This window comes from Talaromyces rugulosus, chromosome III (genome assembly GCF_013368755.1).
Source record: "Talaromyces rugulosus chromosome III, complete sequence".
Taxonomy (NCBI): Eukaryota; Fungi; Ascomycota; class Eurotiomycetes; order Eurotiales; family Trichocomaceae; genus Talaromyces; species Talaromyces rugulosus.
In genome coordinates, this window is record NC_049563.1 from 3,519,146 (window position 1) to 3,546,596 (window position 27,451).

Consider the following 27,451-nt stretch of genomic DNA (forward strand, 5'->3'; position numbering starts at 1 on the left):
GTGCGGTGGCGCGGCTAAGCGCGTCGGGGGCAATTAAACCAAGAACGGACAGCGCCCCGCACTAGGCGGGCGGACAGTGTCGTCGCTGCCTGGGTCAACCGCTGACGTATCCAAAGCTTCTAACTTCTTGTCTTCGATTGTGCTTTGTTTGTTGATTCATCTCACTCCCAGGGCCATTCTTGTTCCCGGCACATACAACATATTTTGCCAGGTACTTTTCCAAGATGGCCGTTTGCCCTCACATCGAAACCGCAGGTATGTTGGTTGGCTTTGCTGCCCCGCGTGCCAAATTTCCCAAGCTGTGAAGCTGAAGCTAACGCCCTGCTTTGAAGGTATCCGGCCTCCCACTTCGACGCAGCCTGTCTACAGAGAAGACTGCACACAATGTTTTGATTCAATTGTATGGAGAGCAGCTTGATTTTTGCCTATGTCTCTATTTAACCGCCAAACAGGATGATCCGAGCGGGTTGAATGTCTGCCTCCACTGCTTCAACGGCGGGTGCACCGGGGAAAGAAATCATGGGCAGCTTCATAGTGCTTTGCAAGGCCACTCACTAGCCCTGAATATCAGACGGACGAGGAAAAAGATCCAGGTTCGTCAGATCAGATGATTGAACACGCAGCTGCTAATGGACCGTGTCTCTTAGCGCGACGAGCCCCCTCAAAAAATATCGAAGCTAGCTATATCAGCAGAGACTGAAGAAGATCGCTACGATACATCGACTACCGTTGTCTGCTACGAATGCCAAGTCGAGGATATTGAGGATCCGAGCGGAAGACTTGCTGAGGTGGTAGATGGGGTGATGAAAGCTTTGACCTTTTCTAGGCAGGAGGAAGTCAAGGCGTGGGAACAAGAATTTGTTCCTTGTGAACATACTCTTATGTTGGTTCAGAAAGAGCAAAGCGATGCCCAAAAACTTGGTATACCAGCCTATCCACACAAAAAAACACAAACCCGAAGACTACCATGCTCATATATCTTTAGGTTTAAACCAGTGCTCAGGTTGCCAACTGCAAGAGAATCTGTGGCTTTGCTTAGAGTGTGGCAATGTCGCATGTGGACGGAGTCAGTTCGGGGGCGTTGGCGGCAACTCTCATGCTCTTGCGCACTCTGATTCTCTGTCCCATGGTGTTGCAGTTAAACTTGGCTCTATCACACCCGAAGGTGGCGCAGATATATATTGCTACACCTGTAATGAAGAAAGAACAGACCCAGAGTTAGCGTCTCACTTGGCCCATTGGGGAATTAACATTGCGGAAAGCCATAAAACCGAAAAGAGCCTCATGGAATTGCAGGTAGAACAGAATCTCAAGTGGGAGTTTGCCATGACTACAGAAGACGGGCACACCTTGCAGCCTATCTTCGGGCCAGGCTTTACTGGTCTCAAAAACTTAGGCAATAGCTGCTACCTGGCCAGCATTGTCCAATGCCTGTTTTCTTTGGAAGAGTTTCAACAACGATATTTCCGACCTAACGAAGAATCGCCACTTACCACTAGTCCCGCTGAGGATTTCGAGACACAAATGCGCAAGCTTGCAGACGGTTTATTGTCCGGTAGATACTCCAAGTCCGACTCTGTGGTATCAGCTACACCGGACTCTGCAGAGGTGCCCCATCAAAAGGGGCTAGCACCTGCGATGTTTAAGTATCTCATTGGTCGCGGCCATCCGGAGTTTTCCACAATGAGACAGCAGGATGCTTTCGAGTTTCTCCAACACCTCTTCAAGCTCGTATCGTTATCAAAGCATTCTGATGGGTACAGCAATCCAGTGGATAGCTTTCGGTTTGTTCTTGAACAACGGCTGCAGTGTCTGGCGTGCGAGAAGGTCCGCTACAAGTATGATGAACAGGACAACATCTCCATCCAAGTACCTGCTCGTCCTCTCATATCTGATGATGCCTCGAAGGAGCCCAATAGTGCATACCAATCGGTGACTATTAGAGAATGTCTCGATATCTTCACGGGAGTGGAAAATGTTGAACTCAAATGTCCAGGCTGTGGCAGCGATAAAGGCTTCCGCAAACGGTCTCTCTTCAAAACTCTCCCTCGGGAACTTGTTATTAATGCTCGTCGTTTCGAGCTGATTAATTGGGTTCCCACAAAGCTCAATATCCCAGTGGAGGTTGGCGACGAGGATTTGGACTTGAGTTCCTACCTATCCCCCGGCCCTCTACCGACAGAGGAATTGCTTCCGGACGAGCCCGAACAAGCCGAATCTCAATTTGTGGCGAATCCAGAAGCGCTGGAGCAGCTCGCTAGTATGGGGTTCCCACAAGTGCGATGTGAAAAAGCACTGCACGCAACAGGAAACTCGGATGCGGAAAGTGCAATGAATTGGCTCTTTGCTCATATGGAAGACCCGGACATTGACGAGCCACTTTCTTTAAGCACCAACTCTGGACCGGCGCAACATGATGCCGAGAAGATCAGTCAGCTTGGAGAGATGGGAATTGAGCCCGAACGTGCTGCAGTGGCTCTTTCAGAAACAGGCGGTGACGTCAACAGGGCACTCGACTGGGTTTTCAGTCATCCGGACGATTGGGATGCTCACATTAACAAAAATCAAGCCACGGGAGCGGCCACAGTACAAGAGCCACCTGGCAGCGCATCGCTACCAGCGAGCTACAAACTACAGTCCCTCGTTTGCCATAAAGGGGCTTCACTTCATGCTGGGTAAGTTCGCTGCATACCATTTGTGAGAATAATGTAATTAACTTTTAACTATGATAGGCATTACGTTGCCTTTATACGCAAAGATATCCCCGGTACTAAGCAGGTGTCTTGGGTCCTGTTCAATGATGAGAAGGTGGTGGAAGCCGACAACATTGGAGAGATGAAGCAGTTTGCATATGTTTACATTTTCTCACGAGCATAAAGCCTTGCATGAATCGACGGTGGGGAGACTGGTTGCCTTGCATATCACTTGATGGGTAGTCTTCTATATGAATGAGCCGTGATAACAAAAATGTTCTGCGTCATTTGCAGCCGGGTCTAGAGCCTCTTTCTTTACTCCAATAGAAAACATACAGGAGCACGCCAAAATAGCATAAGTTTTTCTATGGATATCATAAATATCAATGGGGCAATTTGATTCTTAATTGAATGTATTAAGCCACGCTCAATAAGACTACTAATAATCCTAGCATCATAGTATAGTTAAAGACAAGGCCCTACGTCTAGTGCATATCGCCCATCATATCCTCATCGAAATCGAGATCTGGATCGATATCTTGTCCCTTGGTCTTACCGCTCTGGCCTCCGTCCTTGGACATGCCTTCATTGTGTTTCTGGCCTCTGCGCAAATAGTCAAGGTATTCCCTGCCAAGTTCCAGTTTTATGTCGCTAGTTCGTATATTATGAACCAGAAGACTAAGTTTTTGTTGCTGGAGCAAGAGACGCTTCTCCAAGTCAGACTCCAGTTCCGTGCTTTGGGTGTTGCCGGCGGTCGAAAATCGAAGCATGGATGGTTTTGACTCCCCCGGAAGATGTGACAACGAAGCAGAAAGTTGTTTTTGGATTGCAAGAGAGAGTATGTATCGCTCAGTTGCGTTTGTGTCCATTGTTCCCGACAAAGCCCTCCTCGATACGTCTATTGTAGTAACCGCGGCGAATGTGGAGCTGAGTCGAAGAACGGATTGTTTGCGAAATGCGAGAAGAACCTGCTGAACGAGGCCAGTGTTTTTATCCTATAAAAGCACCCTGTCAATACCTATATAAAGTCTCTATAGCAAGAGCACAATGCCTACCATGCGCCAGATGGAATGTCCGAACTCGGCCTCCCCCCGTAACTTTTCCGCTTCACCAGCGACAAAGGTGCTGGCCAAGGCGTCGTAAGGTTTTGCAAGAGCCTTGTATAATTTTATTGAAAGAGGCGGTGTGACTTTTGGTAACGGTGCAACCTTGTCGTAGTTAGCAGATGGTATTTTGTTGAAATCGTTTTTTTATCTTTCTCTCACCACTCCTTTCTCCAACAAGTTCACCAGGACCCATTTTTTATAAGCTTCCACCATAATCAGGCTGACTGAATTGATGGCAGGCGAAGAGATGACAATGCTCAAGAAATGACGTGCTTTGTTCCACTTTTTCAGCGCCATGTAAATCATTCCACCATACAAGAAGTAACGTAAATGGTCCGTATGAGACAGGTTCGACTGAGGTCCGAACAACCGGAGGTCGGCCGTAATATCTATCTCCGATTCGTTCTGCTGATGATTAGGCTTATCGGCCGTCGTCGAGAACTGGCAGATTGTGTGGTCGAGAACTGGCAACGCAAGCGTGTATGTTCTAGCCAAAAGACATAGGCGGCTTAGAAGCACGTGAGTAGTGGTAAGAGTTGAAGATAGCTCCGTTCTAATGATGGCATCTCTGATGGGTCGAACCGCAAGAAATGGCTTCCCTTGTCAGCTTGAATCCCTCTGCAGGATAACGACAGAAAAATACCTTATTTCCCCTCTCAGCTGATCTGGCAACATACCCGACCAGCTTATGCCATTCATTTGCCGCATGCCTGACTTGAACTGGGTCGAATGTTCTCAAAAATAACAGGCATCTCGCCCAAAAGCTACCACCTAGCCTTGTGTCGCTCGCAGCAACGGTGTGAGGAGACTTTTCGACCGTTTTTCCATGGAAATGCAGGACCAAGAGATACGACAAGGAATGAATCGAAGGATCGACATGCTACTACTGTCAGAAGCTAAGCATAGCTCTCAACTATCGACGCTTACCTCGAGAATAGAATCCAGTTTGAGTGCCGATCCATCAATAGTAGCTGGAAGGAGCTCGTTCACAGACGCTATAAATTCGCGAACATGGAGATTGTAGCCATCCTCGAAAGCAGTGGGCGATGAGGAAGGAAAGGACAAAAGTCGAGGAAGGAGATCCGCCATGGCGAATTCAGCTCCAAAGGACGTTTTCAACGAGGTTCAATACCAGCACACACCGGATGATCTGCCTCACCTGACAACGTGGTGGCTCTGGAGTGCTTGTTTGGGGACTCGGCACAAACGCAGCCTCATCTCGTCGATAGTGACTCGGCGATAACACAGCGAAATCTGCCGCCCTGCGGAGATGCGTCATACTCAAAAGGTGCCTCACCGCCTTCAGATGGAGCGATACCCCGCACAACACCAGGATATTTTTTTTTTCAATATTTGTCTTCTGGAGGATCTACATGCTCAATTTGTAGATCCAGAGGGCATACTGTCTCGTTGTATCCGTAGATTCAAAAATTGCAAAACCTACAATAAGCCATGTTGGCTGGTTGCGGACTGCTGTCTGTCCAAAGTGTGATATCCACTAAAATTTGTTTTCGGAAAATGTTTTTCCCATACAATCATTTGTAGACCCTTGCGTGTTGACTCATCGCTCCTCTGGCACTCATTGCAACTCGAGGTAAACCAAAATCATGTCCTTGACAGAGTCTTCGGCGCCGGAGATTGCAAAGAGCGCATCTCTTGCAGCTCGCCGCATCGCCACGCTCTCCACGGAGTCTCGCAACAATGCCCTGACGGTGCTGCACTCGGCCTTGTTAGAAAACCGAGAACACATCCTCCAAGCAAATTCTCGAGATGTCGCGTTGGCTACGCGAGCTGCAGAGGATGGAAAACTCAACCAAAGCGTTTTGAAAAGGCTCGACCTGTCTCGACCGGGGAAATATCAGGATATGCTAGACGGGATTCTTAGTGTCAGAGACCTTGAAGACCCAGGTATGTTTGAAGATATGGACAAAACGCAAGGGCCGGACTGATATGTAATAAAGTCGGCAAGATCACTATGAAAACTCTGTTGGATGATGGCCTCGTCTTGGAGCGGGTTAGCTGCCCATTAGGGGTTCTCCTGATTATCTTCGAGGCCCGTCCTGAAGTCATTGCCAATATCGCTGCTCTCTCCATTAAGTCTGCGAATGCTGCTATTCTTAAAGGTTAGTAGTGGTTTCTCATTTGAAATTATTCTATGTTGCTAAAAATTTCCCCAGGAGGAAAAGAATCTACGGAATCGTTTATTGCCATTTCAGAGGTGATATCAACAGCTTTATCAAAGACGGATATTCCTACACCGGCCATTCAGCTCGTCAAAACACGCGATGCCGTATCTTCCCTCCTAGCTCAGGATGACTTGATTGATTTGGTTATTCCTCGTGGTTCCAATGAGCTTGTGCGACATGTTAAAGACAACACAAAGATACCTGTTCTTGGCCATGCAGACGGACTATGTTCGGCATATATCCACCTTGACGCTGACCCCCAAGTTGCAACAAGAGTCATCGTGGACTCGAAAACCGATTACCCCGCTGCTTGCAATTCACTGGAAACGCTTCTTGTGCATGAGACAGTCCTCGAAAGTGTTCTTCCTCAGGTAGCCGAAGCTTTGCTTGCCAAAGGGGTCTCTCTTCGTTGCGACCAGGCTTCTAAAGCCGCCCTCACAAAGGCCCTCTCCCCAGAGAAAGCTACTCTGCTGCAAGAATCCACAGACCAAGATTACGACACCGAGTTCCTAGATCTCATTCTAGCTGTCAAGACGGTACCATCTCAGGCTTCCGGGCCACTTGCCGTAGAATCCGCCATTGCTCACATCAATGCCCACTCGTCCAAGCACACCGACGTCATCATCACAGCGTCCAGAGACGTAGCCAACGCTTTCATGGCCGGTGTAGACAGTGCGGGCGTCTATTGGAATGCATCGAGTCGCTTTGCAGATGGCATGAGGTATGGATTTGGAACCGAGGTCGGAATTAGTACAAACAAAATCCACACCAGGGGACCGGTTGGCCTGGAGGGTCTGACTATTTATAAATATCTAATCAGAGGCGAAGGCCACACTGCGGCTGATTACTCTGGGCAGCCCGGGGGCAGAAGATGGAAACACGAAAAATTACAGCTCACGTCATGAAATGGCACTTAGATTCTAGGATCAATTTTACACCAGTTGAAAGCTTTTAAAACTCCTGATGAACGTATCACATTAACCGTATAGAGCCCAAGACAAATAAACATTTATTTTTTTGTAATTCATTCGAAGGATGTAGTTCTCAAGGTATGCCTTTTTTGCAAATAATGAGACTGGTTTTTGGTCGACCTGGTAGCTTGATCCTAAAGAACCGTTACACAAGCACAGTCGAAAACAATTTGCCGATTCCACACAAGAAAAGTGTGAGTGTCCGAGTAAATCTTCCATCAATGATGCGCTCAATGATGCGCTCAGACCTTGAAACCACGCGACCTCCGGCGACCACGGGCCCGTTCGAACTTCCGGCCCTTGCTTCGGACATATGGTTTCTTCAAGAAGCAATTAGTAAAAACGATACAATGAATGTAATAGCCGATATATTTACCTTGTGGCTGTGAGGGCCAAAGCCAAAGTGCTTCACGGCCTCGCGGGCATTCTTGGGGCCACGGAGCAAGAGGGTGTTGGCACCAGTGGGAGCACGAAGGGCGAGCTGATCGAGAGTGAGGATTTCACCACCAGCCTTCTCGATTCTGGCGCGTGCGGTAGCCGTGAAACGGAGAGCAGCGACGGACAGCTTGGGAATGGTCAAAAGGCGGTTGTCGTCGGTGACGGTTCCAATAACAACAACAGTCTTTCCCTTCTGCGCCTCGGTAACGTTGGCGGCAATACGAGACAGCGAAACAGGAGGGCGGTTAATGCGAGACATGAAAAGGCGGCGCAAAACAACCTTGTTGAAGTTGGCATCGGTACGGCCTGAGGACATGTTAAATTTTTATTTTTTTTTCAAGGAACCAATTCTTCGCAAAACCTAGCACTCTAGCTTTCGCGATAATTGGGAGGGAGGGTTCGTACGAGCGAGGAATCGGTACAATTTCACCAAGAGCTGGAGATAGACGTTCTCGCTCTTGGGCGCCTGGCGATGGGTGTTGCGCACATGGTGGCGCTTCAAGTCGATACCTATCCAGATCCATCAGCACGGCAAGAACAAGGGGAAAAAAGCAATATTGATCATTGCAACGAGCCATTCAATTAGAACGACTGCGAAATGCTGAGACCTACCCATGGCTCCTGATGTGTTGGGTTTGTCGGACGCGGTTATCTGTCGCTCGTCGGTAAAATGTGAGTTCGACTGGGACAAATTTGAGGGAAGCGGCTGTGTGTGGGTTGAGCCCTAGCTACACTAGTCCTATTTTGGCCGCGCGGTCCCGAGCCAGACTAACACCAAATATGGCCTAGCGCGACTCCTCGGCTCCTCGCCCAGCTATTACCACTACGTACTACTACTTGGTAATTACTCCTCTTGATCAGTGAATATCGCTTGAATTATTGTCATAGTATTTGTGTATTGGTTTATCTTCGCCAAACGTGCTGTCCAAATGTTACAGCCCTGTAGGTTTTTTCTAACTTCGGTAACTTTTTACATACATGGCTCTTGAACTGGTTTCTATCACAGAAGCAACGATGGCTCAAATCATTGCTCTTCTTTCATGCCGATCAAAAAATCACGCGCGAGCTCAAAACTCAGCCAGCTACTTGCCATGCTTGGCGCAACTTTCAACAGATTGGGGGCTATGCCCTTGTAAAGTCCCCGGATGCCTTCTTGGGACACGATCACTCTGACAGCGTCCCATATCGATTTGTACTGATATCCCATCCCCGTCATCGTGTTTATTTGGAATCTCCGCCGGAGGACATCACTAGTTGCCCGGTTAGTCGGTATGAAAGAACCAGGTAACAGAACAGCAGGAGCTTACAAGGGATATGTGCATGTTTGGGCAACTGCTCCGGAAATAGCGCCGGCAGCCAACTTTCTTGTAGCACTCGGGTTCTTCTCCCCAGTAGGGGTGAAGTAGACACGGACGGATTCGTAAACCATGAAATTGAGTCCCACCTATACCGATATTGTCAGAAGACGGCCAATATATCATGCACAGTCACTTACGTATGGTGCCACCCCGGCTACTGTGGGAACAATCCCACGGTATAGGGCTGGTATGCCTCCCTCGTTTCTAAACATAAGGACCATGGTTTCATACATGCCTGGCAGTTTTCCACCGGCTTGTCGATTACCTAGGTCTGCAAAAGACGCCGATTGAATGGAGAGCCTCGTGCGAACAATATCTAGTGGGTAGGTCACTGTAACAGAAGTAATTCCAGCAAAGGCACCACAAATCAGGCGACGAATTGGTGTCAAGTCAACGCCTGGGGCCGGCTCTATAAACTGGTAGAAGAATCAGTACCCGTCGTGTTGTAAAGTTGGCCACTATAACTTTTTTTTTCTGGCACAAGTGGAGAATAAGGGGCCTCACTTTTTTGTAAATATTGTAACTTCCGAATTGCACTGCTGAATAGGGGACGATGCGAATGCAGTTGGTGCCATTTCCGCGCATGAAGCCTTTCCATCCTTCTTCCTTACCCATTTTGACCAATGCCTTCCATATTGATAACTTGTACTCCTGTCTCCCTGCACTCTGGATTTGAAGTAGAATCTTCAGTCGCTCAAGAGGTGAAACGATCGTCCTAGAAACCGCTCCGGCTACTCCACCGGCGATGAATGCTGCAACCACAGGCTCGGCTAGATTATCCCGTGTCCGCTGGAGAAATGGGTATGAAGTCTGCTCGTGCGACTACGTTAGATACTAGTACTAGATTTCACTCTATGACGGCAAATGGCGCATAGCGTGGTTTGTTCTGCTTACCGCTATAGAACTTCCTGTCGTCATTGTGAGAGGTGCAAGGTCCTGGGGATCGTTGTCATCCCCTTCAGGTTTATTGGACTGGCTTGAATTCTGCGGATTGAGACTCATTTTTGCAAATAGATCGCACCGCCGGTGTTGGTATGGGTTGGGGGGGGGAAGGCCGTGGCTGGATTGTAGGCTGCACAAGGAAAAGTATGGGAATCAAAAGAGTGGAGAGCTTTTGTCCAAGCTGTGGTTAATTCTCTTTCTGTAGGCTAAGTCCACGTCGGTGTTGACTGTGCTGGCCATGAAGGATGTAGAAACCCTGACTATGTAATCCGAAATTGGTTCATTGAGTCATGGCCACGGGGCTGATAACGAATGTAGCTGTATTTTGGCTTTTCTAGCTTGAAATCGCTTCCGAACGAAGAATATGCAGTGCAACGTTGGGATGATGGACAATTCTTTGGCGAGGCAAAAACATCGAAGCTCGCCCAACGACGAGGACTAAGCTGGCTCCGGGAATACCAGCTTCTTCAGCTGGGGACGTGCGGTACGCCTGCAAAAGTAGGAATGGCTGGGCGCCGGCTGAGTTTCGCAGATGAAAGACGAATGCTGCTGGAACCGCCTTGTCAATTTGGAGATCAGAGCTATAGAAGTTGGCCAAGCCAGCGTCGTTGGCCGGAGCAAACGTAACCATCCCGGACGGCGGCTAAAACCTGGCTGTTTGTCCTGTTTGCGCGTTCGCGTCAAGCTGGTCTTCCCCGCCAGCCGGAATTTCCGTCGTTCTTCTTTTGGTTCCACAGCTCCAACGTCCCTTCTTCATCACTTCGCAGCTGAATCGATCCCTCCATCGATTTTGTCTACTCTGCACCATGTCTCGCTCCGGCGGAACAACGCTGTACGTCACAGGCTTCGGCCACGGAACCCGGGCACGCGATCTCGCATACGAATTCGAACGGTACGTCCTGTCCGCCGATGGTCTACGACCTCCTCGATCCCTCCCCGAAACCAACCCCATCTCCATCACGTTTTCTCCGATTCAATACTTCGGCTTTTGAATCCGTCTGTCGTCCTTGGGCCCGCTACCCCGTCGATTTGACCCTTCTGTGGAAGAACGGAAACGGCTATCCTGACGCGGCGGTCACACCCTTCCTCTTAACAAACCGCTGACAATCCACTCTCATTATTGTTTCTCATCTGTTCAAACTTTTTCCCTATCCAAAGTGTGTTGAACCGAACGTCTAATTTGACTGTACCAGATATGGTCGCCTTGTTCGCTGTGACATTCCGGCACCACGCACAGCATCAAGCCGCCTGTAGGTGTCCCAAGGAATTCCTTATATGGTGCTGTACTCAAAAATCACTACAGGTTTGCGTTCGTTGAATACGAAAGTCGTCGTGACGCAGACGATGCCTATCATGAGATGCATAATAAACGCATCGGCCGCGATGATTTGCTAAAAATCGAGGTAAGTTCAGGCTCATGGTTTTAGGAAACCAATCTAATCAATCAGTAGTGGGCGCGTACTCCCCCATCTGCATCGTGGCGCTTTGACTCTGGCCGTGAGCGTCGTCGAGACCGCACTCCTCCTCGTAGAGGTCGTTCTCCATCTCCCCGCCGTGGACGTGGTGATTACTCACCACGTAAAGATGACCGACGAGACAAGGACTATGATCGACGTGATCGAGACCGCGACCGCGATCGCGAACGAGAGCGTGACCGTGACCGTGACAGGTCCCGCAGCCCCGAAGATCGGGAGCGCGATTTGAAAGAGGATCGTGAGCGACCTGATGATAGAGAACGCCGCGAGGACGACCATGAAAATGGTACCAACGGCGATGAGAGGAAGCGTACGTCATCCATATTGATTTTCTTGTCTTGAATACCCAATTGTCAATCAATTACTGACATTTCAGCAGCTCTCGACCCACCCCCTTCTGGTCATGACGAGCTTGATACGGCCGAGTAAATTCCTTGCTGACGTTTAAAATGGCTGTTTGGTAAGCTTTATTCCAACTGCTTCATGTACTTGTGGAGGGCAAAGCATTGTCATTGCTTGCGTCGCCCATTGTCAGTCGAAATCACACAAGTTGTGTGAGATGCACTGGCGAAAAGATATTTTTATTTAGGCATTTCAAAATATGTAGTTTTTCAATAAAAATTAGTCTGGATATCTAGCAGGAAAACTTCATCTCCTACTATCAACCTCAATCTTAGTTTATTGAACTGAATCTTATTCTGAATTGGAGGTGTCACGACACCATTGGCATCATTCTCGGGCTGCTGGAGAAGCCCTAGCTGAATTTGTGGATTTCACCAAGGCTTGGACGAATTTGTCGTATATCAACCCCTAGGTGTACACGCGCATGATGGCGATACTCGTCTATCTAAAGGTCCACCACACACCTATTGCTACATGCGGCGCTACACGGTCGATATCTGTGTCTTCCAGCACCACTGCTGCGTCGTTTCCGCCTCTAAACAAATGGTTGGCTCTTAACTGCCCATGCACCAGGCCAGTTTACAGTCGATAGGTGGGCTTATCGCTCTTACTATAAAAAGGAAATCTACATTCCATTACATCTCGTTGACTTCTTTGAGTTGTTCGTAATTTATATACGACTTATTGATATGAGACACAACACTGCAATATATGTTTTATTGTTATTTTCTGTTTGCATATTCCTTTTTGTGAAGTTTATATATAATAATACCGGGAATTTGGCGTCCATGTCCCATGTAATCAATCAATCTTCTGCTGACCATTCATGTGTGTATGTAGTTAATTCTACTATAAATAACATTTGAATTTTGTGAGGGTGTAAATTGTATCCCTACGAAGCAGATCGAGCTTTGAATGTCTAGCAACAACAGTGCTAGAGGTAGGTGATTAAATTGACATCAAACCATTCCCAAAATCAAGGCCCTCTGCAAGCGGAGGGATCGAGAAGATAACGTCTCATCCCTCAGGGCCTCCCTACGAGAGAGGCTATTGGGGTTAAAATATGGTTTCTCACCTAAACCAATTGTTCGATGGTCTAGCCTCTCCCCAAATCTTTCAAAGTCCAAAGTAGCAGTATGGAAAACACCCCGGTTGTCCCATATGGCCAAATCATTTTTATTCTGCCAACGGTTGCGCACCTGGTTGTCATGGTTGCCAACCACTAGATCAAGCAACCAATCCATCAATCTCTTGGATTCAGGCCCCATTAAATCATTGATATTCTCAACATGGTGTCCAAACGCGAATACTGACTTCCAGCCTGTCACTGGATTGGTGCGCACAACCGGGTGAGTAGCGCGTAGTTCTGGGCGTATCGTACGCTTCATTAGCAATTATGAAATTGAAAGTAATCAAACAGGACACTAATATAACGTATTTCAGTATTTAAAAAACAAGTATAAAACAATACCATAAAGTAGATTGGCCTCCATCGTACAATATTCTTGAATTCCTGAACGCAGACTTCGAGAGTCTTCACATCAGTTTACAGTGTCTGTAGCCTTCTTCAAAGTGCACTTTATTAAAATCAAACCTCTGCTGTCAAAAATGTCAGCGATTCCTATGATCAGCGTATGCACTACATGACCTGCATGCCTTAACTTGCAAAATAGCTTACAGGCAACAGGTGAAAACTTCCATCGACGAAATGGACGGCGATGAATGACAAATGTTACTTAGACCGATATCAAAAAACGGTATCAAGTCGTCCGTGATGCCATTGAACCGATCAAAGAACCTGAGTTCAAAAAGCAGAACATCCGCCACGATCATCGCCTCATTGATGATATGGTAGCGTACATGATGAAGAGCGAGGTGGGATTTGTCTTGTCTTTGAAGAGTGAGTTACACCTTTACTCTCCCGCGGATAAAAGAAATGGGGCATAGTCTTACTCCGAATTTCTTTTGGTAGACTACGATGGCGATGTCCAATCCAACCTTGTCGCGCAGGGCTTGGGGTCGCTAGGCTTGATGAACTCAGTTCTCACCACAGCAGACGGCAAAGCGTTTGAGAGCGAAGCTGCTCACGGCACTGTGACACGCCATTTCCGCGCGTACCAAAGAGGGGAGAAGACGTCCACGAATCCTATAGCGACCATCTTTACCTAGACGGGTAGGCTGATTCAGCGCGGCAAATTTGATGATACCCCTGATCCTGTTGTCTTTGCAGAATGCCTGGAGAAGGCGTGCACTGACACGATTGATTTGGATAGCATATGTCGCAGTGGGGTGGTAAGACAAATAATACGAAAGTCTTCTTTAGAATCCCCAAAAATATGCGTCTCAATTTCCCTTGTTATTTTTTGCAAGTGCTCTATCAACTATTATACTCACAGAGATATTGACCAACCATGCAAGGCTGCGCAGAAGAAGACGCGATCACTATGCATAAAAATGTCGAAAAGAATAACAAGACCGACCAAGACGCCATCATTGCTACTCCAGTCGACACCCCTAGTAATAACGATAGCCATACTGACTTTGACTCCCACAAAGGCAGTAACCATAGAAGGGAAAACATACTACAAAATGTAGAAGCAGCACGCTATTCGGTTTTCCCCAAGGGCACTCGTTTTTTTATTATCATCATGGCTGCTGTATGCGGCATGGTCTCACCACTGTCTGGAAACATCTTTTATCCTGCACTCAACCATTGTCGGCCGACCATCAAGTCAGTCAGTCACTGATAAAAATGTCCCCGACGACAGCCACAGCAGGTAACAATCTCTGCCGTTGTCTGCTCGGCGCCGGCGAAGCCCCCGTCATCATCCAGATGATTGACTCGATGGGCTGTGGGTGGTGCTTTACATTCATTTCATTGGTCATATTTGCCACGACGCCGATTCTGTGGATTCTGATGCATTAGGGTCCAGGGTGGAGGAGAAAAGAGCGCAAAGAATAGAGGTCGAAACCATCTTGAGCTCTTTGTGAATTGTCCAGATATTTAGAAAGTTTACTTCTATGACACGTATGCCCTTTTGTGTCACGGCCTACATATGCATGTATGTATGCCCAAGGTATATAAATCAGGTGAATTTGTTTATGTAATAATTTTCTATGTTGTCAGAAGAGTCGCTGCCAACTAGAGAGCAAATTCAAACTTTGGAACACTGTTAGGGTCCTAGCCCCTGGGATACTCAGGCTTCGCTCTCGTAGAATAACCGCACCTGGTCCGCACCTGATCCGCCATAGAAGAACCCCCTGACGCTACACCAGATTCGCTAGGGCGCCCCCAAGACCCACACTCACCTGTATCGACAATGCGAACCCCTGCGAACCTTTTCCTTCTCTTTCTCACGTTCGAATCTACTCAATTCCTGGACCTACATTAGGCCAGTAAGACGGGACCTAGCCCGTAACAAACACAGAGGGGCAATACTAGCTAACCGTATTCCTTACTGCTCTGTATAATGTATATGCTGCTGAGTTTCGATATTAACCAATGATACATACATATGAGCCTTGAGCAAGCCTTGAAAGTGGATGTATGCGGGCGCTAAATTAACCCCTAGATGTGGATCTCATTTTATTTGCAATCTGAACGTCTTGTCCATAGAGATGGCAAATTCCATCACTGCAGCACTTGAAAGGTCATGTCGTTTGTCTCAAACCCCCTCCCAAATCTTGATACCATTTTTGGATTTTCAGCCTTCTCGGTGTTTTCGTATTTTGCAAGCAAAATCGAAGCAGATGAGCATATCACCACCGCGCGTGCTTTCAAATCACGCGTTTAGAAATCTAAACCCTTCTGAAAAGATCGAGGAGGAGACACTTCCACATTATATTGCAGACAGGTACTATCTAGTGCGCATTGGCGAGATATTTCAGTCTCAGTACCAGGGCCTTATGAAACTTGGGTATGGGTTAGCCTTAACCAAATAGCTCTGTCGCGATTTTCAGTAAGTGTTGAATACTTTCCTGTATAATATACTATTAATATTGAACAGGGAACATTATCATTTAGTGTTAAAAAGTCAATATAGAAAGTAAGAGAATGCTACTAGAAGTCGCTATTACTAAACATCTCTGGGGAAACCTGGATAACCATCCTGAATAGAAGTTTGTCCGATTCATTAGCGATTTATTTGAAGTAACTAGACTTTATAGTATTTATATTTATATTTTTTATCCTCTTACAAGCCTTGATATAAGTAACTGTATAGAATATCTTCTTAGATAAATACTAACTATTTCTCTTCTCTAAGCTATAGCTTAGAATATTCTTTTTACCCTAGATTATCTCTATTATATAAATATTATCTATACAGGTACATTTAGAGATCCTTTACGTATTTTACTCATAAAAACTATGATTTTAGATATCTAGCCTAATAACATTTTGGCGGGAGTGGATGATGAATCTGTTTTAGAGCAGAACGAACTGTCTTCACTATCTTCCTGGAAATTTGATGGTTTTAGATTTAGGAGAAGCCCGCTTGGGTGAGATTCATAAAGGCATTATTATGTCCTCCTTATATAGAGCACTGGAAGTGATACTTGGCCTTGATTGGAATAATAAAGTTGATATATAGGGCTTTGGCTAAACTGTAATTTAATCTATCCCTACAATGCAGCATTTCGCTAATCTTTTATATTAGATATGGATGATATTCGAAGGGAGGAACATTTTTAGGGGTAAGAGCCTGGGAGAACTTGATAAGATGCAATACGTTATAGAAATGATATTTCTTCTTGGTTTTCCTCCTGACGAATTCTGTAAGAAAACTAGAGAATTATTAGATTATTGGGATGAAAATGGTAAGTGCCTATATGGTCGTTTTTGTATTTAAGGCTTATTTCTGGTTTTAAGTTTATATATTATAGGTAACTGAAAAACCTCTATTTCTATTTATGGCTAGTCTCTTGAGCTCTATAAAAAACAGCTAGAGGAAAAGGAAAAGATGTAATTTCTATGTTTAATGCGGAAAATGTTGGCTTGGTTACCGGAAGAACGACCCTCAGCAGAGAAGTTGCTTTATGATGAGTGGATAAGGGGAGACGATTATTAGCATATTTTGCTAACTCTGGTCCTGGATACTACAGAAGGCGTTAGACTCCAACTAGGATCCCATGATTTGAGAAAACTACGTATATTGGCCAAAGTCTCAATACAAAGACTAGACAGAGTCAGTAATCATAACAGGAGGTCTCTACTCTTTGTGTAGTGTACTGTAAGGAGTAGGGATGGTTAAAAAAAATGTTTTCCAAGATTACAGGCATATCAGTGTAGTAGAGTAGTTAAATTAGAATTAAGTGATTAGACTCACATCGAGCCTGAGGGTCACAAAAAGGGCTAGTCGTCGTCTAGTAGATCTTATTAACCTGATCTAAATAACTTATACACTATCACTGCTACACAGGGTTAATACCTTAACTAGTACAATTTAAAATAATAAATAGTATAGCTATTATAAATGGATTCGCAAGCCATCTATTACCCGGCCTTCGCGGGAAGATCTATCTTGTCCGCAGACATGCTTCAAGTCATAGAGTTGGAGGCTCCTCCCCTCGCTCACAACCTGAACGATCGTGAATTACGTGAATCGGCATAACCTCGATCACTCTCATCAGGTTTGTACTATGCCACCCAACAGCCTGGGATAGGAGATCTAGTCATATCTCGAATTAGCCCTGTCTCATGCGCAACCTGGAAAATGCAGCCCGAAAGCTGTTCCGTGAAGACCTTTGTGATCCTCTCTCGACATCATCATAAAGCGAAAGAATAGTGAGAAATTATGGGGTTTACCTCTGATATGATTCCTTTGGTAGGACCTTTACCGAGCAGTTCAACTAGGTACAGAGGCGAGTCTACGCATCTGCCGCAGATTTTCCGGAAGAACCAGAGCAGACGGCATCATCGCGCAGATGAGGAATATTTTATGATGAGCAGGTTTAGCGAAAACCCTAATAACCAATTGTAGAGTCGTAGACAATGTTATTCGCGGTATCGTAACCCTATTGGTTGCTAGTGTTTTTTACTACGGATTATTCGGGATTAGTTGGTGGGTTTGACCGAAATACATCATCATCAACCCCAGGTTAATCTGAAAAGCTGTCCTCGGTATATCGGAATATCAATCAGAATAATAACAATGGCTGAAGAATACATGTTATCCCCCATGAGCGACGGTAATTCTCAGCCAAACAAACCAGCTCGAGCATGCGACCGATGTTACCAGGTCAAGGAGCGATGTCAGTGGTCTACTCCAAGCAAATCGTGTGTGCGATGTCGAAGACTGGACTTCACATGCACTACTGCTCGCCCCATTCGGCCTGCTGGTCGTCGGCCGCGAAAATTCCAGCATTTGAAATATACTGTTCCGGCTTTGACAACAGCGTTAACGCCAAATCCACCAACCAGTGCTTACGACCACGCGATTTCGCCTTTTCCCTTTTTAGGGAATGACTGGATACCGATAGAAAACAAGCTCATCCATTTCATGCTGGATAGCAGTCAAGTTGACAAACTCGACGGTTATGTACTAACGCCTCGCTTCCAGAATGAAGAGCGGCGTTGGCTGGTGGACTCGCTAAGGACGTCCTTCCCAACTCTCAAAGATATTTATGTTGCATGCGCCGGATCGCTTCTGCAGGTCCTTGAAGGGGAGAACGAAACTGCTGCATCCTTACGAGACCTGTGTATCCGACATGCCTCGGCAGCAGTAACTAAACTGCGTTACCTCTCAGTTACCAATCGGGAAGATGCTATTATATGCTTGAATCTCGGCATTGGTCTGGCGACATTCGGATATTCGGCGCTTGGGGCCAATGTATCTGGCATCTGTCGGTATTGCCTCAACTTGATCAGACCGATTATAGAGACAGAACCCTTATCCAACGCCGAGATGCAGTCATTGCTATACTGTCTCGTGTTTTTTGAGACTATGGACTGCCTCGCAACTCGACAAGTGCCCACTATCAAAGTCACTGTGCCGTTCCCTACGATGGTCGACCGGTTTATTGGCCTCAGTTACCCCTTGCTTCCAATATTCTACGACATTTGCCTTGTCAGTAATGAATTGGCAGGGTATTTACCGTCTCAAAATGCCGAGATATCCCGGCGCCTGGACAAAATTGAGACTGCCGCCATAGAGTGGATTCCCCCAGTTCCATCCAACTTCCTCGGTGAATTCCAGCCAATGGACGCGGTGCGCATATTAGCTCAGGCTCGTGTATATCGGCTCCTGGCACTATTGCTGATCCACCGGCTGCGCAACCCGTTTGGCCAGAACGACCGGGAGGCTGAGCATTGGTCTCAGGACATTATCAACGAGTTGGAATTTGCCAATCGACTATGCAATAATAGACCGGTTCATTGTGTGTCTATGCCTTTTTTGGCTGCGGCAGTGGAAGTTACGGAGCCCGCTATGCGTGTCAAAATGTTGGAGCTGGTTGACACCTACATAGACTCCTATGGCCCTGCAGTCAGAAAGTGGGCTAGATTTTATTTGACAGGAATTTGGCAGGATCGTGATCGAGGGCAGCCTACATGGTGGCTGAGTTCAGACCAAAAGTCGTCCGTAGGGTTTACCAGTCTATAAAGCATTACGCGTGCGTGTACAATATGAAACCTTCAACAATTTGAGAAGCGATGGAATGAGTTTTCGGATATAATTCCCAAAGTATCCATGCAAATTGAGCAATTTCGATTATAACATTGCTGATGATATATGGAGGTAAAGTCAGTACATTGATACTTTGAGCTAGTCAGCCACAAGCCAATCGCTCAATAGCCCTCCATAAAATGAGCCAAAAATGGAGCCAATCACAGGCAGGGTATTAAGTAAGCCTACACCTGTAGGACTGAAGTTATACGACGGTTGAGGTAGATATTGTTGGATAATAAGGACTGACCAAACAGCCGAAGGCTTTTTGGTTAGTAGCTAACATGCTAGGAGATATGTGGACTGCGAAGTTGCGATAATCGAGAACCATGCCAGAATCGGACCGTATATCAATGCAGTATACTACTTTACTCTCGCGATATGATTTTTTGCCGAAAGAGTTGCATTGAAGAATTTATCAAAGCGTTATCTAGAGTAAAAAGTAAATCAACTGAGCCAATCGAATAATGCGAAATGCTCCGGCGGAAAACCTCTCTTATGGTAGTATCACCCCACTTATTTCCCAAAGTGGATGGGGGCATGGACTATAAACTTTTCTGCCTGAAGATCTCTTTTCATTTCTTAGGAATTATAATAGATCAAGCTGCTCGTGAAAATCCAAGCAACGTGAGAGTATGGAAAACGGCGCTTCTACGAGCTATCCCAATCAGATGCGCATAAACCCTCCGGCGTAAAATGTCCATCCCTCTGAAATAGTTGGGAGGCCTGATCGGCTTCCTGAGGATTTGTCTATATAATTCGACCAATTACCCATTTAAATTAGAATAGTATGCTTCCCTAATTCCATCTTACCCTCATATTGCGATTATTAGTCCCCAAGACCCCGAAGCTCAACAAAATATCACATACTTATCACCTAGACTGTATCCACCATGCTGTTTGTTCCGCTCGTTTTGCTCACTGCCTTGACTGGAGGAGCCCTAGCCCAATCTACTACAACCCTGCCATTCAACCCAACCGTCGCATCAGCCTACGCCTGCCAGTCCTCTTGCCAGTCGTTCCTTGCTGACGGTGTGCGTGCCGATGATGCCACCTTTAGTCCTTCTCCGGTTCGGAATGAGGCCTTCTACCAGACGTCTAAGAAGTTCCACAAATCGCGCCCCGGAGACCTATTGAAGCTGGAGCCCATCCGAAACCTGAGCTCCTATAGCTTCACGAACGAGATCCCCGCAGGAACCACACTCTATGCCATTCAGTACGTCTCGCTCGGTCTAAACGACACCAAGGTCCCAGCCACTGGATTCATCGCCCTCCCTTTCGCGTTAGCTGACTCTGCATCCGATTCTTGCCCGGGATCGAAATCGAGGTTCCCGCTCGTCTCCCTTTCGCATGGCACGAGCGGCTTCAACCCAAATTGTGCCCCAAGCCATAGTCCAAACTTCTACGACTACTTCAGCTGGACGCCCTTGCTTCTGTCCGGCTTCGCCGTCGTCGCCACCGATTACGCCGGCCTTGGATCAAACTACACGCGGCATCCCTACATCGCGGCGCAAATCAACTCCAACGACGTCTACTTTGCTGCCCGGGCAGCCCAGGCGGCCTTTCCGGACATACTGACCGAGCGCTGGGGGGCTGTCGGCCATTCCCAGGGCGGCGGATCCGTATACGCGCTGACGGAGAACGAGTTGGTTAAGAACGACACCAACTTCATCGGATCGGTCGCCATTGCACCTGTCGGCCGCATCCACGACCAGCTCCGACTCTCAGGCATCGGTCCATCGCTAAACAGCGGACCCCCTCCGGCCCAAGCTGCTCTGGGCTATCTCACTCTGCACACCTGGGCCCTGGAGACCGCTTTCCCGGCTGTCAACGTGACTAGCTTCCTTTCTGATACCTTTGCCAGGAGATACGCCCTCGCCCAGAAGCTGAACCTCTGCCTTTCTGGTGCATCCTCTCTCACCGGAGACTTGACCATGAAAGAGCTCTTCGCCCCGAATGGAGGAGAAGAGAAGTGGTTCTCCCAACTCAAGAAGCTACAGGATGCCTACGGCGCTGGCCTCGGCCGCAAGGCATTTTCGCCGTTGCTAATTGTTCAGTCCGAGGGCGACATGGCTGTTCCTTGGAAGTCGGCCGAACTTGCGTATAACACATCCTGTGCCGTCGGAAACGAGGTCCACATGACTCTGCTACCTCTGTTAGATCACTCAGCCACTGTTGGTGCCACTTCTGGTGTATGGGTCCCATGGTTGAAGGAAAGAATCTTGCAGTCCGACACAGTTTCGAAATCAGGATCGAAGGGGTGTTCTTTTGAAAGAATCCGTGCTATTGACCAATCAGCCGCCTATGCACCACTAGATTCGCAAGGATAATAGTCTAGGATACCCAAATACCTAATCACCAATATAAAAGCAATCGACTAATTGGTTAATCGATAGTAGTAGTAGTAGTAGTAGTAGTAGTAGTAGTAGTAGTAGTAGTAGTAGTAGAGTACATAAATTCCACCGAGTGTTAAAAGGACTCCTACACAATAGGTTATGGCGTATGAAAGGCAGAGGGCTGAAAAATTGCGAAACTCTTTAGGAGCACTAGACGCATTCTCTTCCCCAAGCTCTAACGTTGAATATTTTGTCTGATCTAATGTAAAAGATTTTTTCTTGACTAAGAATTATACAAGCAGTGATGGTGGAAAAGCTTCCTCGCACGGAATTGCTAAAATCTTTTTAGAAATAAGAGGTTTCTAAAAAGAAGTTTTATCATCTATAACAACAGAAGAAAAAATAATATATTTTAATATTTTTGTTGAATTGAGAGCGCCAACCTCGCCTTGTGCTTGTGGCTGTCTGTCTGTGGCTCCTAGCTCCTATCTATGGCTCTTGATGCCCATCCTCTGAGCCCAGCGAGGCATATAGAGCCCGGCTTTGTATTCATCAACTCATTCCCCGTTGAGAGATATGGCTAACAGGGCGATCCATCGTATTCTTTGTTGTGCCTGGTAATTTCGGCCAGACACGCTGTTGATGACGCACCTTGCAGGCCCTCTATAGTCGCCGAAGTCGTAGCGATCATTCTACAGCCTCCACAATTCGGCCCCCTCTTTGATTGCGATCACTCAGCTCCTACACATCTCCAATTAATCGGTGTTCGAGAATCCAACGCACATCATATTTGTTCAAACGGCCCTAAGTTACAGTATTTTGAGACTAATAAAGAACTTGAAGACCACCTAGTCGAGTCTCATCATTATTTTCCAAATTGTGACATCTATAATTCAAAAAAGCAACTTGAAGAGCATGATATTGAGAAACATCGCTTCTGTATGAAGTGTGGTGCCTTTTTCACAAGCAAGAAAAATTTACAAGTGACACAGTAATAGTGAAACCAATGGAACAAGGATTTACCTTCGGAGCCGTTAACTGGCCAGTCAACAGCACCGGCAAAAGCACTATCCTCGAAACATGGAATGCTGTCCTAGAGCACAAGCGTGCTCAGAAGTGAGCAAGGTACGATGCAGCAGTGAGGAATTTTCGAGAGAATCATCTCGAAGACCGGCAGTGTAATTTCTGTAGAGGCCGTGAGGATATACTTACTCAGACACATTGGCAGGAACTTGCTGGAATCGTTCACCGTCCTAAAACTTGACATGTTTTATAAAGCTAGGCTTTTGGCCGTTACTATGACCTTTATTATTGGGAACGTACGTATTCGTCCTTCCTAATCTTTCTAGCCACATTTCTTCGCTATACTCATAGTAACACTAGCATCTCAGTTAAGAGTCCTACCGTAGATATTAGAACTTAATTACTATTCATTATAAATATTATAATAGCGATAGCAATAACTAGCTCAAACTTATTACTAATTACGATAAAGCTCTATCTTATTACTAACCTATAACGTATTTCACAACCAACCCGGTCCACCCAAGCATGCCGGTCCACCCCCTCAATTTCCTCCCACTTTCAACCCAACATAATCTTGAAAATCGCATAGCAACAGTAATATACCTCAGAAAGCTTCGAAAAAAGCACTAATCGATAAAAGAAGAATTCAGCTTACTATAAATATACTAAAAAATAGACAAATTATTAGTAAGCGCGAAATAGCGCGTGTTTTTAATATACTAAGATTAATACTTTAAGATTAGTAGTAAGATCATTTATACTATATATATAAATACATATACAATATTAAATTATTAAAAACCAAAGAAATTACACTTCACAAATAGATTATATCTATAGATAAGTATAGCTGCATTATTAAACTATTTATAGTAAAGCAAATAACTAATTATTTACTTAAAAAATATAATTCTATTACTTTACTACTAATTATTAATAAGAACTAGATAAACAACTTTTTAAAATATTATTAAGATCTTAAAACTCACTATATTCATAAATATAATTATAAACACGCTGTGAAGTGCCAGGCTCGGGGATGCCGATCCGGCTTACAAAGGCCTGCATATCCTCTATGGGTTGAGTTGATACATCACAAAGGATGCATCTACCCCTCATGCTCGGTGAACATAACCCTGTTAGAAAGTAGGATCTTATCTAGATCAAGCTTATAAGCTTAAGACCTCATCCCCTAGGATAAAAGGGCTCAAGCAGTTTATTCTATATCAATATAATCCATCTCTATTTACTTTATATACTACCTTAACTCCTAGTAGGAACCCCCTCAGAGCCTAATAGGTTCTAACTCTCTTATATATAAGTCTTTCAGACATCACCTATTTTATATTATAAACTACTTCTATGAGGATCTGAATTAACTCCAAGACAATAATAACTATATAAGGCATAACTTCTTTAATATTAGATAAACCAGGAACTGTTTCAGTTCCTAACCCAGGATTTATACATAAGAAGGAAGAGGCTTAGGACTATACCAGTACTAAACTAGTGTAGGATATAACTTTCAAAGATTTACTTCTACAAGCTGTTCTACAAATTAATATAACTATGGATATACTGCAGACCTTTATATAAAGACTTAGAACTACTAGACTATCGCATGCGATTATTAGTGAATATCATAACACCAAGGTTCTAGACCCTAAGCACTTCGCTTCTAAATCTATTAAGGAATTCAAAGAATAGATTGAGAATATAGAAAACAACATCTCAAGTTATCTTTAATTCTACTTTGATAAAGCAAGTAAGGTCTAATATACTGTTATTTAGCTTAATAGAGATTACCACATCTAATAAAAAAAAAAGAAAAGTTTGATTAACTTATAATCTTTTATCTTTAATGATTTCTAAATCTGGTTAAAGGACTAGATTGAGTCTTTTTAGAATTAAGAAATCAACAGTACTATAGCTTTATTAAGTTTAATATAGTTAAATAAGTAAGACTTTAAGGCTTTTTATTCTAAATTCTCGATTCTTTATAAGAAAGTGAAAAAAGGAAGTAGTAGGTCTTTATTAGCTAAAGACCTCTTTAAATATCAAATTTTCTTGGTAAAGCTGTTGCTAAAGATCTATTTAGATATTATGAGAATAGATACGTTCCCAGTAAAGCTTCTAGACCTAATTACTACTGTTTAATGATTGTATTAAATCGAGAAGTAAAAGCAGAGATTAGAAAAAAAAGCTAAAAATAAGAATAATAATTACTCCAGAGGCTAAGGTCTGACTTGGAACCAAGAAGGTTCTGATTTGAAGCTGATTTGAAAGTAAAAATATAGATTAGATTATAATAATTAAGAGAAATCTTAGAAGAAGTAGAAATCTTTTTTAAAGAATAAGGATAAGTCAACAGTAACCTGCTATCATTATAATTATACTAGCTATTATATCATTAAGTATAAAGCTACTAAAACCACTAAAAGAAATCTAATTTTATCTTTAAAGCTAAATGCTACCTATATAAAAAAGGAAAAAGAGACTGAAAAACAGTCTAATAAAAAGTAAATCTAATAAGGACTGTCTATGGTTGCTAGTTTAAGGAAAAAGGAAGACTTAAAGAACTTTGCTATACTAATTTATATAAAATTGAATCTTCCTGAAGTAAGATCTGAGGTAATTATTATACTCAACACTGGAGTAAATAAGAATTTTATATTATATAGATTCTTACTTGAAGCTGGCTAGGAGCTAACTCAGAACCTAGAATAATCTATTAAATTTATTAATAGGTAGGTCACTACTTGCTTCGCTATTCTTAATCTTGACACTATGGTTATTGATATAAAGGGGAGAGAAAAGAACTATTCTTTACAGTTCTATATAATTAATATGACCGGATTTAAAGCTATTCTAGGAAAGACCTAGCTTTGGGATAAAGATTCTATAATCTTTACTTAGCGCGGGCAAAGGTGGCAATTTTGAAAAAGTAAAGAATTATTTATTAAGATTAAAATTAAGATGCCTTGACGTTTTAGACTGCTAGTAAGAATAGTGATTATGTTCTTTCTATCTATAGAAGCAGTCAAACTAGAAGAAGGAAAACTTCTAGACACTTATAATGAGTATACCAATGTATTCTTAGAAAAAAAAGTGGCAACCCTGTCTCCTAAGAATATCAATCATAAAATTATTTTACAATTAGATGTAAAGAGCCCTCTTTATAGACCCCTTTACCCATACTCAATGAAAGAATTAGAATACCTGCGTATATATCTAGAAGAGATACAGCAGAAGGGTTAGATCTAAAAATTAATAAGCCCAGCTAGTGCACCTATTTTATTTGTAAAGAAAGCAGACAGCTCTTTACGCGTCTACGTAGATTATTGTGGTCTTAATGAGATTACAGTTAAAAACCGTTATTCCTTACTAAGGATAGACGAGATGCTAGATTAATTGATAGGATCTAAATACTTTATTAAGATTGACCTCCGGGATATATATCACTAGATAAGAATTAAGCACGGAGACGAGTGGAAAATAGCTTTCTGAACTCAGTATAGGCACTATAAGTATTTAGTCATGCTATTTAGGTTGACTAATACCCCTATGATCTTTCAATCTTATATTCATGATGCCTTAAAAGGCCTTATTGATGATTTTATAATTATTTATCTTGATGATATCCTAATTTATTCACAATCAGAAGAAGAACATATGAAGTATATTAAACAGGTTTTATAGAAGCTCAAAGACCACCAGCTATATATAAAAACTTTAAAGTGCAGTTTCCATCAGCAGAGGGTAAAATTCCTAAGCTATATTATTAACGAGCAAAGAACCTTAATGGATATCAAACAAACTGAAATTATTCAGAACTGGCCTGAACTAAAGTCTGTAAAGGAAATCTAAGTTTTCCTAGGCTTTACTAGGTTCTTTAGAAAATTTATAAGAAGTTTTTTAACCATAACAGCACCACTGTCTGAGATGTTTAAAAGAGATCCCAAAATAGGGATTTATGGGTTCAAACTGACTTTAGAAGTAAAGAAGGCTTTTAAAAAGCTTTGTAACACTTTTAAAAGTCCTTTGGTAGTAAGATACTTTGACCCAGAGAAAAGAATTAAGATTATTATAGATGCTTTAAAGGTTGGAAAAAGAGCTATACTTCTGTAATTAGACTCCAATTTAGATCCTATTAGGATCTAGGTCAGCTCTGATTTGGAACTAACTAGAAACTGAGTATACTGGCATCTAGTTACTTTTTTAAACTAAAAGTATAGCAAGATAGAACATCATTAGCTAGTATATAACTAGGAATTGGAAGTAATTATATTTATTTTTCAGAAATGGCGTCATTACCTTGAAAATAGTAAGTACCCCATCAGGGTGCAGATAGACTATAATAATTTAACTTACTTCTTCACTGTGAAGAAGTTGAATATAAAGCAGACCAGATAGGCTCAGCTTTTAGTGGCTTATAATTTTGAGATTGAATATAAGTCTAAGGTAAAGAATCCTTCAGATGCTCTATCTCAACGCCCGGACTTTTTTGAAGACGGGGAGGGAGAAAAAGATGTTGGATTATTACTAATTTTATAATATAAATTGAAATTGAATATATTAGAGTCTGGCATAAGGCTGGTAAGCTTGATATCTCTAGAGGATAGTCCTAGTAGGGCAAGCTTATCCTGAGGGGAGAGCCTTAATATAGATTTATATATAGATGGTTAGGTTTCTAGAGTCTGTTATTACTAGAGAAGACTTATACTTAAAGTAATATAAGCTAAGGATATTTTTAGCTCTTTAATGCTGTTAACTGCAGACCTAATACGGAAGCTATAGAAAAGGGATATTTTTTTTTAGTAGAAGATGGTTCTAGTAGATGGGATTTCTAAATCT

The 27,451-nt window shown here is 44.0% G+C and overlaps 8 protein-coding genes across 8 annotated transcripts; 6 read left to right on the forward strand and 2 right to left on the reverse strand.

The window, feature by feature from the left end:
* Window positions 1-172: 172 nt before the first annotated feature.
* On the forward strand, window positions 173-2,877 carry TRUGW13939_06092 (uncharacterized protein; the record flags this gene model as incomplete). Its single annotated transcript, XM_035489249.1, has 5 exons — window positions 173-400; window positions 453-593; window positions 648-921; window positions 986-2,675; window positions 2,733-2,877. Coding segments are annotated over 5 exons (2,478 nt in total), but the record flags the coding sequence as incomplete, so codon positions are not given.
* Window positions 2,878-3,178: 301 nt separating this feature from the next.
* On the reverse strand, window positions 3,179-4,888 carry TRUGW13939_06093 (uncharacterized protein; the record flags this gene model as incomplete). The annotated part of the gene is made up of 5 exons (XM_035489250.1): window positions 3,179-3,688; window positions 3,749-3,901; window positions 3,959-4,393; window positions 4,443-4,679; window positions 4,727-4,888. The coding sequence occupies 5 exons, from the start codon at window positions 4,886-4,888 to the stop codon at window positions 3,179-3,181; spliced, it is 1,497 nt and encodes a 498-aa protein (XP_035345143.1).
* A 518-nt stretch (window positions 4,889-5,406) lies between these two features.
* On the forward strand, window positions 5,407-6,890 carry TRUGW13939_06094 (uncharacterized protein; the record flags this gene model as incomplete). The annotated part of the gene is made up of 3 exons (XM_035489251.1): window positions 5,407-5,707; window positions 5,761-5,922; window positions 5,977-6,890. 3 exons carry the CDS (start codon window positions 5,407-5,409, stop codon window positions 6,888-6,890), a joined length of 1,377 nt encoding a protein of 458 aa, XP_035345144.1.
* A 308-nt stretch (window positions 6,891-7,198) lies between these two features.
* On the reverse strand, window positions 7,199-9,754 carry TRUGW13939_06095 (uncharacterized protein; the record flags this gene model as incomplete). Its single annotated transcript, XM_035489252.1, has 9 exons — window positions 7,199-7,276; window positions 7,333-7,700; window positions 7,800-7,904; window positions 8,007-8,118; window positions 8,373-8,391; window positions 8,702-8,838; window positions 8,890-9,168; window positions 9,257-9,574; window positions 9,647-9,754. The coding sequence occupies 9 exons, from the start codon at window positions 9,752-9,754 to the stop codon at window positions 7,199-7,201; spliced, it is 1,524 nt and encodes a 507-aa protein (XP_035345145.1).
* Window positions 9,755-10,500: 746 nt separating this feature from the next.
* On the forward strand, window positions 10,501-11,598 carry TRUGW13939_06096 (uncharacterized protein; the record flags this gene model as incomplete). Its single annotated transcript, XM_035489253.1, has 5 exons — window positions 10,501-10,586; window positions 10,888-10,944; window positions 10,998-11,097; window positions 11,146-11,479; window positions 11,549-11,598. The coding sequence occupies 5 exons, from the start codon at window positions 10,501-10,503 to the stop codon at window positions 11,596-11,598; spliced, it is 627 nt and encodes a 208-aa protein (XP_035345146.1).
* A 1,581-nt stretch (window positions 11,599-13,179) lies between these two features.
* On the forward strand, window positions 13,180-13,740 carry TRUGW13939_06097 (uncharacterized protein; the record flags this gene model as incomplete). Its single annotated transcript, XM_035489254.1, has 3 exons — window positions 13,180-13,203; window positions 13,312-13,471; window positions 13,544-13,740. 3 exons carry the CDS (start codon window positions 13,180-13,182, stop codon window positions 13,738-13,740), a joined length of 381 nt encoding a protein of 126 aa, XP_035345147.1.
* A 3,983-nt stretch (window positions 13,741-17,723) lies between these two features.
* TRUGW13939_06098 (uncharacterized protein) lies at window positions 17,724-19,172 on the forward strand (the record flags this gene model as incomplete). The annotated part of the gene is made up of 1 exon (XM_035489255.1): window positions 17,724-19,172. The coding sequence occupies one exon, from the start codon at window positions 17,724-17,726 to the stop codon at window positions 19,170-19,172; it is 1,449 nt and encodes a 482-aa protein (XP_035345148.1).
* A 956-nt stretch (window positions 19,173-20,128) lies between these two features.
* Window positions 20,129-21,565, forward strand: TRUGW13939_06099 (uncharacterized protein; the record flags this gene model as incomplete). Its single annotated transcript, XM_035489256.1, has 1 exon — window positions 20,129-21,565. One exon carries the CDS (start codon window positions 20,129-20,131, stop codon window positions 21,563-21,565), a length of 1,437 nt encoding a protein of 478 aa, XP_035345149.1.
* Between the last annotated feature and the right edge of the window lie 5,886 nt (window positions 21,566-27,451).